The following is an 11,155-nucleotide window of genomic DNA, read 5'->3' on the forward strand; positions in this document are numbered from 1 at the left end:
CTGATTTGGTATACATGTTTTTATTTGCTAAAATGTTTATTGGTTATTAATTGTATATTTAAAAAAAGGTGTAAAATAGTTAAAATAAAATAAGAACATGTTTTCCTTCCTTATATTGTGTCATATTGAAACATTTCCTCGGCCCTGTGCCGGCAGTGCAGCGGCGGGTCTTGCGGTGGGAAAAAACCGCCAACTTCTGCCCGCGCCGACGTGTTTGTAAAACACTCGGCTCCTATTTGGACATTTTTATTTTTTGGGGGCATTTTTCGCCGTAAATAACTTCCACTTTCCGTTTGATATGAACTACTGAGGTGAGTGAGGGAAGCGGACGATAACGCGGAGGAGGCTTTGACTGCGTTTTTCTTCACCGCAAGGAAGTGTTGGAGAAATGTATGTTGTCCTTTTTCTCCCTCCTCCCACTTCAAGGTTTTGACCCAGTTTCCACGGTTAGCTGCGTTAGCTGCGTCTCGCCACGTTATACTTTATACTATTTAATTGAGCGAGAGGGGCAATAAAGGCCAATTTCGCTGATGTCGAGTGACTTTTTAATCCATACGTGTCTGGAGGAACAATACACACAGGAACGGTGTCGTGCCAAAATGTGATCTTCCGCCAAAAACCGATCGCCAGGTGGGTGGTCTATAATCTGTCAAATATAACCCTCGTGAAATGAAGTCATTTTGAGGCACAAACAACCTTTCAGTCACAAGGTGGGAGCTGCCATCACTTTTTGACAAGTGCAAACCTGCATTTTGTGAGTCGTATTGGCCCTTCAAATGTATTTCAACTGGTGAAAAGTGCTGGGCGGGATATAATCTGTCAAATTTAACCAAGAGTGAAATCAAGTCATGTTGCGGCAGAAACAACCTTTCAGTCACAAAGTAGATCCTGCAATCGCTTTCCGGCAAGTGGAAAATTATGTGACTGGTTTTGGCCATTTAAAGGCATTTCAACAGGTAAAAAGGACTGTGTGGGCTATAATAATTTAAATATAACCCTCATGAATGAAACCAAGTCATCTTGAGGCATAAGTAACATTTTGGTTACAAGGTAGACGCTGCAATCCCTTTTTGGCGGACAACCACCTTTTGGCACGACCATGACACCGGGAAGTGACGTAGATAACGTGTTGCGTAATGATGTCAGAATTCACGGTCGCGCCCACCTAAAACCTGGTTTTCTTCATGACTTAATGACATTTTACACTGGAAACACGTGCAAGAAGTGTGAACCATGCAACTTAACATCTGTTTGTTTCACTCTCTCTTCCACCCACATTGCCCAGGATGCCAGGTCTGCAGGGAGAACACGCCGTGGCGGCCCCCGGGAGCCCTGTGAAGAAGAGTAAACTGTCCCTCAAGTTCTTCCAGAAGAAAGAAACCAAACGGGCATTGGATTTCTCGGAACATCCCATAGACAAACCCCAAACTGCTGAGGAGCCCTCTGCAAGGTGGTTACTTCTTTCTATGTGTAGTCTGTTTACTTTCTATAAATCTGCAAAAAAAAAAGTCCTGGTTTCTAGCTCAGTGTTTCTCAACCTTTTTCTGCCACAGGACACTTTTAACAGTGAAACAATCTCACGGCACGCCACTATTCGGTTAATAAAAACATTTTAAAAAGTCACAAACATGTATGTGCTTGCCGCCATTAAACCCCAACCCAAACTTTCAGGTTGAAACTTGAGCATGAGCACAGTGCTGCTATTCTGACTGGAACTGACAAATTGGTACATCCATGCAATCTTGCAACACAAGAGCTAATTCCTACATTTTATTCTTTTTTTTTTTTTTTTAAAGTTGAGTTTCAAAAATGTTCACATCACTCCTGGCGAGCTCTCACAGCACACTAGGGCTCAGTGGCTGGAAAAGTTCTAGCTTGTGTCGTATTTGTGTCGCAATTTTTAAAGCCAGGCCTTATAAAATGTTGGTTCCCATTATTTATAACTGTTCACAGCACAGCCTCCTTGAAAGTTTTACTCTTGAGGAACTTAGCACTTTGCTGCAGCTTTTCCCTATGTTTTTAAATGCAGTCCAAAGGGGAACTTGTTTATGCTTGAAAGTATGTTAAATCTCATTTTCTAAAAGAGGAGGCTTGCAGTATAGTCAGTCTTCATAAGTTACACTGAACAAAATGGTTCATTTTATCAGATTTTTCACGGTTTTGTTGGTTTGGTGCTTTATATTCACAAATCCGCTCTTTTGGCTACATCCGCAAGAGACTAGAAGTAATGCAAGAAGTTGTTCCAAATAACAAACAGGTTAAAAAAAATAGACATGCATGACTAAAGCAAGCTTGTGCGATGTCCTTTAAATTTATATTGGGAAGAATAGAAACATTTTGACAATCTTTATTTGATTATTACGCAGCAATTGTGACCAAGTGGTGCCAGGGCCTTCTCCGTGTCCCACCTCGCCTGGTGCTCTGCTGCCATGTGCAAAGAAAGAGACCCTGGTGCCATTTGTTGGTCTGAACAACCTTGGAAACACATGCTATCTGAACAGCATTCTTCAGGTAGGGAGGGGGGGGGGGGGGTGTCTGTGTTTATCTTTTGCTTCTTGTGGTCGACTGATGTTTTTTTTTAATTGGCTGATGCTGAAATTTTGCGAGCAGGATGTCCAATATAAAATGCCGATGTCATGTCGTGGTTTTATTTTCATCTAATAAAATACAACAATTTAATGATAATAACAAATGAGACACAGAATTGCTGAACTTAAATTAACATTTATTTAACACTGATGTTATTGTCTGCATTATCTCTGCAGTGCACTTATAAAAAAATAAATGTCAGCTAAATAAATGTCCACAGGTAATAAACCTAAACTGTTTAAAAAAAAAAAAAATGTATGAATGAAAAATAAATAATATATAATTATAGACGACATAATAATAAACAGCATCATATTAAAGTCTAGTCGGGAAATGGAGTCTTGCTGTTACAGAAGTGCAGGACTTATTATTTTGAAGTTAAGTTAGTTACACAAGAACATCTAGTTTTACTAAATTAAGTCCCATAGCAACGAGGAGACCTTCGTGATGCAGCACGAGACAGTGGGGCCAGACGGTTTTTGTTGTTCAGTTGTGTTTAACAATTTTGTTTCATACAAGTTAGGAGACACACAAAAATAAATTGATCTAAAATAAAAACAGGAAAACCGGCGAGAGAACGCACGCATGGCACATCGCTGTCTGGAGGAGACAACCGTTAACTCCACTCCTATTCTCTGAGTTAGGTTTATGTGCTGCCTGCTGTTTTCATTCAAAACCGGTCACCGAGGTTCTGCACTTGCCACCTTTAATGAGCTAACACCATAACAAACAGGAGCGAATAAGACGAGTGACGAGAAGACAGAGCTGTGAGTGAGAGGGGGTGGGGCTATGTGGGTGCCGCAGCGGTGTGTGTGACTCCTTGCGGGAAGAGAAGAGAGCGAGGAAGCAGCTGATACCGCTATATCGATAGTGTGCAAAATAAATATTGAAACAGTTTCAAATATTCAGAATCGATATGTACAGAAAAATCTATATTTTACACTAGCCTGCAGACATATTTTGTTTATCGGCCTCGTGAGCGCAGACATCTCAAATTTAACCGATTATCTCAAAATGCCAAATATCGGCCCGACGAATCGGCCGACCACTAGTTCCTACCAATATTAAGTGGCTTTTCATATAATAACGCATAGCCTGGTTAATGTAATGTTTAAAAAGAGGTTTATCAAGCAGTTGTGTTGTTGATGTTTTATCACAGAAACAATTTACAGGAACATTTCAGTGGTAGCTTCATATGTACTGTTTGTTTTTAGAATGAAGAATTCCAACATTGTAGATGTTGTTGTAGTTGTTTATTACTGAATGTGTCACACCATATAGCCACAGTATTTCCCATGCATTGATTTAATTGTGGCGGGCTGCCATAATATGAACATTAACCGCCCCATGGATTAAATATTATTTCACTGTAGAGCTGCGTGCAATTCATTGATTGCCCCGCGCTCTCTCTCTCTCACTCTCTTGCTCTCTCTCTCCCTCCCCCCTCCTCACCATTGAGGGTCTTGCCCTTAAAGTGACCGTGTTTGTCGGCAAGGCCGTGCATGGGAGCCACAGCGTGACACTAACGACGCAAGTCTCTCTCTCGCTCTCTCTCTCTCTCGCTCTCTCTCTCTCACAAAAATACATTGACAACGGACCTGTATGAATAGCCCTTCCTGTCTGTATGATCATGTTTTGATTCCCCTCTGAATCAAGACATGATCACGCACGGGATGTTTATATGGTTGGCTACTGAAACCTGGTGCCACTATGGCACCGGTTCCGGTTTGCTGTTGTTTCCACACAATAATTGTGAATGTTGCTGCAGGTGCTGTATTACTGTCCAGGACTCAGAGATGGTATCAAAAAGCTGTACAGTCTATCCAAGAAGAAGGACAAACCAAAGGAAGAGACGGCGAAAAGAGATGAGGTCTGTGCCACACTACCATGCTATTATTAGGGGTCCAGCATGAGGTGCAGGAATTTGGGTTTCGAATCTGAATTTTATTATTCCTAATAAAAATGAAAATGTGCAGGGCGGCAGTTTTTCTCTTATTTTTTATTTTAGTGTTTTGTCAGCCAGTGTGCATTACAATAACAGCATAAAACAGATAGCTTACAAAAATATACAAGGATAACATTTTATAAATTATTTTCATAATTAAAATGATTTATTATATATATATATATATATATATATATATATATATATATATATATATATATATATATATATATATATATATATATGGGGAATCATAAATGTATCTTTATATGTGTGGGTTGTCCGCGTCTGGAAACGGACGCGAACACAGCTCTCCGTGTGCCCCAATCCCGGAGAGCTGTGCCCCGTTCATATTCGCATTCGACAGCTGAATCTGATTCAACTGACAAATTTCTGAGTCGTGCACAGCCCTAGAAATCATTAATATGTAAATAATAATAAATAAATGTTTAATGAACTGTCCCTCAGACAGTCGATGATAAACCTAGCAATGGTTATTGTTTATATTTTATATCATCCTGTTACGAGAGAGAGAGAGTTATTTGCGGTAATGAGCGCTAAAGCATGACTTTACGTAATGCGGTTATCGTCACAGCCCTTGTCGCAAATGATGTTACTGCTGGGGCCCCTTCAACAAATTTGAGGTTCAACATGGAGTCGTAGTTAATATGAGCACTGTCGCAGTTTATTGACTGAACGTCATCTACCTACTTCCAGGAGGCAGAGGCCGAGGGCTCGGAGGAGTCTGCGCCTGCTCATATGGAGCTGCTGGGGAGCTTCAACAGCTTCATCACGTCGGTGGAGCAGCTCCAGTCGAGTTTCCTGCTGAACCCTGACACTTACAGTGAAGGAGAGCTGGCCACGCCGCCCCGCAGAATACTCCACACACTCAGGTCATGATTTAATACCATTAAACACTGTAGTCACATGTGCAATAGTATGGTGATGCTTATTTCTTTGTATCTGGGTTTTATGCAACATCAGCATTTAAGGTGTTTTTCTTTTACTTTATTGTTGTGGTAAACATTTTGTTTTATACAATTTCTGTGCGTTCCAGGCAACTGAACCCTATGTACGAAGGCCACCTCCAACATGACGCCCAGGAGGTGTTGCAGTGCATACTGGGATACATCCAGGATGCGTGCGAAACCATCAGGAAGGAGCAGCAGTCAGAGGGCGAGGCCGCGGAAGGGACAGAGGTCAAACCGGAGAGCACTCACTGCCTGGTGTCTGGTGGCTCCGGGGAGGAAGCCCACGCTCTGACGGAGGAGGATGCCCAGACCAGCGGGAAGAGGAAGAGCGACACTGAGGCAGGAAACGCCAAGAAGAAGCCCAAGTCCGCCAAGGCCAAGAAGTGTGATAAAGATGAAAAGAGACCCAACACCCGCTCCAAAAGGAAGTCCTCCAGCGACATCACCCCTCAAGAGGATGAAGATGACGGGGATGCAGTGGTGGCGGAGGAAGAGCTGAAGAAGCAGAATGGAGAGGAACAAGGAGGGGGCGAAGGCATGGGAGGTGCGGCAGAGAGCAGCTCTAAGGTGACGGAGGGGAAGAGGAAGAAGAGGGCCAAGTTGGGCTGGCTGCGGCCTTCTGGGAAGCAGCCCAGCATCTTCTCCAAGTTTCGCAGCATGGGGAAGATAAGTGCCATGACGGCAGCCAGGACCCAAACCAAGACCGACCCGGAGAGCGGACCTGAGCACGATTCGACATCGACCGGGAATAACGACGCAGAGCGTGCTCCTCTCAGCCACGAGGACGAGAAGATACTAAAGAGTAAAGGTAGGAGATTGTTGATGCTAGGGAAGCTTTTCATAGTAGTTTAGCTGCATTTAAAACTAACTTATTTATTTATTTTACACTGAAACCCTCTTACACGTCAGGGCTTTTTCCTTTTTTCAGCTGTGTTTTTTTTGGGTGCAGTTGAACTTCGCTTTGGATATGTGACTAAAGCTAATTGAGGCAGTAAATATTATACAGGAACTTACAAGTAATGAACTACGACATTATGACCAACCAATGCCAAAAATGGCACTGGTTTTTATGCGCTGGATCGCTAAGATGATCCAAGTTTTGAAACTTGGTTGAGGCTGATGAGCTTGAGCTATATGACAAGCAGGCGGCTGGCTCCCGTAGGCAAGGGGAGATGAAGACGCAATAATCGTTAATAATTTAGTCAAAGAGCTCCCATCGAGGCTGTACAATGTAAGGGTTTCATAAAACGCCACACACGCTGTAGACTCCATGGTCCCATCCAGCAGCAGGCTGTTTTCAATGGTATAGATTAGGGATGTTAAAATTTGTCGACTAATTGACCGGCTGTTGGGGGGTTTTCCGTCTACAGTAAAAAGTAAAATTAAAAAAGGTATTTTATTTTTTTTAACGTTAGAGTTTCGCTTTTTCGAAATTCTTCAGAAAGAATTCCAAGGGGGGCCTATCATAGAGATTTTCTTTTTGTACACGCATCTGTCTCCTGCCCCATAATTCACGCACATCGTACATACTGTATGAGCCGCGTAGCAAAATGAGGTTTCATTTCAGACGCCACTTTGTCATCATCCCGCTCTGTCAGACTGCCATCACGTGTGGGTAAAAGCATGTGGTTCTTTAGCGTTTTATAGCTGAATACCTAATTCTTCATGATTGATTAATTTATTTATTTTGGCCAACACTCCCAAATGCACGTGAAGTTAATTTGGCAAAATGGTTTCATTTTCAGACATTAACTCATTTAATTATTTCAATAATAACAGGTGATTGCTTTGATTGTTACAAAACTGTTGTATAAACGTTGGTGTAGTCTATGGGCCTAGCCCAAAAAAAAAACAGTGAAGAAAGAATTTTGAAAATCCGTCTGCGCTCCGTGCAGTTGTGGTGCTGAACACAGTGTAGACAAACAGATTTTATTTTTGATGATTATTTCCTCCCTGGAGCCACCGTACACCAGGCAGTGCTGGTGCAGTGCTCTCTGACTGCTGCTCCTTCCTGATGGTTTCGCACGCATGGATGTATCCCAGTATATCTGCTAATTTTGGTGTAAAACGGTATATGACGTGTCTCTTGTCCCTCAGAGGGCCTGGACCTGATGGAGAGGCTGTTCCAGGGACGCCTGGTCCTCAGGACCCGCTGCCTGGAGTGCGAGAGCTACACGGAGCGTAGGGAGGACTTCCAGGACATCAGCGTCCCAGTGCAGGAGGACCAGCCCAGCAGCCCTGACGACTTCTCAGAGGGTGAGGCCTCCAACATAGTCCCCAATAACACTCTCTCTCTCACACACACACACACACACACACACACACACACACACACACACACACACACACACACACACACACACACACACACACACACACACACACACACACACACACACACACACACACACACACACCCTGGATGACATGTTGCATACAAAGTGCTATACTTGAGAGGCAGTCTTAAATGTTGATAATGATGATTTTGATACCTGCAGATAAATCAATCATCAAAAATAAAATTGCATTTTAAACCGTACATCCTGGTTGTTCCCAGTGTCCCCAGACCCCAAATCCGACCAGAAGACTCTGAAGTGGGCCATCTCCCAGTTTGCCTCAGTGGAGCGCATTGTCGGGGAGGACAAGTACTTCTGCGAGACCTGCAGACATTACACCGAGGCCGAGAGGAGCCTGCTGTTCGACAAAACCCCAGAGGTCATCACCATCCACCTCAAGTGCTTCTCTGCCAATGGACTGGAGTAAGTCCAGTGTTTTTGTATTTTGTACATGTTATTAATCCCTCTGGAGAAAATTTGATCTGCATTTGAACAATCCTAGCATTTTGCATGTCTAGGAGCGGTGGGCTGCGACGTAGCGGTGCCTGGGGACTAACTTCAGATGCAAAAGAGAAAAGACCCAATCTGATACGGTCTCATGTTGGTTACATGTCAGTATTAAATAGGTTATTATCCAACATTAGTTAAGTGGAAAAAATTGACCCTGTGTGGTAGGCCTGCACGATACGAGGAAATTCTACTATGTGTGATAACATTGATCAATATTGCAATGACGATGTGAATTGCAATAAATAAACAAATATTGAAGTGTGCATATTAGCTATACAGCGCCTGTCTTTCTGTTTAATAGGTACACTGCTAACATAGACCCCTAACATAACATAACATTAAATAACTGCTACCCACTGAATAAATGAAAAATGTATTTTGAACCTTTGTTGAACAAATTGCATGCCCAACCAATTAAACACAACATTTAAATAAGAAATCTATAAGAAATTCAAGTAAAATTTCCCCTGTTCCCTTTAAAATATTTTCTTTTAAACTCAACAGAAACATCTCTTGAAATGAAAAAATATATATAAATAAAACAATCTTTCTTTTTCATCTTTTGCAATGTGTTTATCACGCATGTTTATATCGCAATCGATGAAAATACGATTTATCGGTCAGCATGACTGGGATGTTGTCTGTAGTCTTAAATATTTCTAATTGATTTGTTGCACTTTAATATTTCGAGGAAATATCCAACCATAAATTCATGTTTTCATTTGAATGTGGTCAAATGCTGGGGAACAACAACAAAAAAATAGCAACAGAAAAAGAACATTCGTGTATGTATTCATGCCATGGAGCGGAGAGGCTCGTTTCATTGTGAATTTAAGTGGAAAAAGTTACAATGTTATTTTCAACCAGCATTAACCATAGCAAGCATATGATGGGTCAACAATGACCCGGATGAATGTTTTCATCTTTCATCATGTCTCATAACTCCAGAAAGAAAGAAAGAAAGAAAGAAAGAAAGAAAGAAAGCAAATTTTAAGCTGGGTCTTTGTTGACCCATCATATGCATTGTAGGGTTAAAAAGGTCTTTTGAGGCTTGAACTGAACTCTATCCCCTTCTCTCTCTCTCTCAGACTGGATCCGTACGCCGGCCTCTCCAAGGTCAACACCCCCCTGCAGACCCCCCTGACGCTCTCCCTGGAGGAGTGGAGCACGCAGCCCGCGCCCCCCCAGGGCCGCCGCTACCAGCTGTTCGCGGTGGTCATGCACAGCGGTGTCACCATCAGCAGCGGCCATTACACCACCTACGTCCGCATGTCGGAGCTGGAGGACGTCCGGCTGCGGCCACGGGGCAGGAGGGGGGAGGATGGGGACGAGGAGGAGGAGGAGGAGGAGGAGGAGCAGCGGGGGGAGGGGGAGGGGGCGCTGCGCTACGACGACGGGGAGGTGTCGTTCAGCTTGGGGGGCCGGGGGCCAAGCAGAGACAGTGGCAAGGCGGGCGCAAAGAAGGCGTCTGAGGGCGGCGTGGGACTCCTGGGGGGCCAGAGGAGCGTGGCCAGCTACGAGCTGGGTGCCGGGGGGGCCGCGGAGGGCACCCGGCGCAGGCAGAGCGCTGGGGCCCCGGGGCCCAAGAAGGAGCCTTGCGGGGAGGAGGCGGGAGCGCAGGGCGGGGGCGCGGAGGCGCGGGCGCTGAGCGACCTGCTGCGCTACGAGGGCAAGTGGATGCTGTTCGACGACTCGGAGGTGCGTCTGCTGGAGGAGGACGACTTCCTGCGAGCCTGCTCCCCCGAGAGCTGCTCCACCTCCACCCCCTACCTGCTGTTCTACAGGAGGACGCCGCCCCACACGGCTCCCTGCTGACCGGGTGGAGGACTGAGGTTTGCCTTTCTTCTTGGCTCTTTCTAAGCTGAACTAAGTGAATCCTTGTTGTGGACACGGGGCCAAGCTGACTCCTGGCGGCCATATTGGGACTCGGGTTCCAGACTGGTTTCAAAACAAATTCTGCTGGAGCGGTGATCTATGACGAGCCAACACGTACTTCAGGAAACAGGTTTATAATCCACTACTCCACTTGAAACCAAACACAAACTCCTTTCACTTACTGTTTATTTTCTTTTCCGTGCGTATGGGAGTAAGTATTGCTCTGTCGTTTGAAATGTTTTGGTGTTTACTTTTTGCCGGTGCTCTGTATGAAAGCTTCATGTCGCCCAAATTTTTCGATTTTTTTTTATTTTTTATTTTTTCCTCCTTCGGTAGTAAAGCACTTTGGCACTTACACTTCAGGAAGGTTAAAAGGCTGTTAGGCTTGTTGTCTGGAAGACGACAGCGTCCATCCTATTAGGTGGAGGGCTAGATCTCAACATCAGCTGTCATTAAGGATCAGTTCATATTTCAAAAGGCAACGCTGAGCAAAGATAAAACTAGTGACCTCAGCGACACGACAGGTTCACATCAAACATGGAGTCGCACAAACCGGTTTGATCTTTTCCAGGAACTTAATGGAAGGATTCATTCATCTTGTTTTCCTGGCGAGGATTCCGGGCATTTTAAGGTTATTTCTGGCTTGAGAACAGATAGTTGAACGTTGATATGCCTGTCATTACAAACCTGATTATCTACTTCAAAGTGGTGAATAAACAATGCCAATCAACACCAGCCATGATAAAATATGAAATATATATTGTATTGATACTAGAACTGTATCTGGTTGCAGCTAAAGAAACGATTACATGTCGACCCATTAGGACCGTGAGCAATAAAGTTTTTACCTTGACGGGAAGTTCACCTGCAGACACCTTGTGTTGTTGCCCCCTGATCAGCTGATCTGTTTTCCTTTTGTGCAGATAGAA

At 44.0% G+C, this 11,155-nt stretch overlaps 1 protein-coding gene across 1 annotated transcript; it reads left to right on the forward strand.

Moving 5' to 3' along the window:
- Window positions 1-285: 285 nt before the first annotated feature.
- usp1 (ubiquitin specific peptidase 1) lies at window positions 286-10,200 on the forward strand. Its single transcript, XM_080003431.1, has 9 exons — window positions 286-390; window positions 1,286-1,450; window positions 2,367-2,511; window positions 4,358-4,459; window positions 5,252-5,427; window positions 5,592-6,313; window positions 7,603-7,761; window positions 8,063-8,264; window positions 9,440-10,200. Coding segments are annotated over exons 1-9 (2,400 nt in total). The 5' UTR covers window positions 286-388; the 3' UTR covers window positions 10,167-10,200.
- Window positions 10,201-11,155: the final 955 nt, after the last annotated feature.

The sequence above is a fragment of the Zeus faber genome (genome assembly GCF_960531495.2).
Source record: "Zeus faber genome assembly, chromosome: 1".
NCBI classification, from domain to species: domain Eukaryota; kingdom Metazoa; phylum Chordata; class Actinopteri; order Zeiformes; family Zeidae; genus Zeus; species Zeus faber.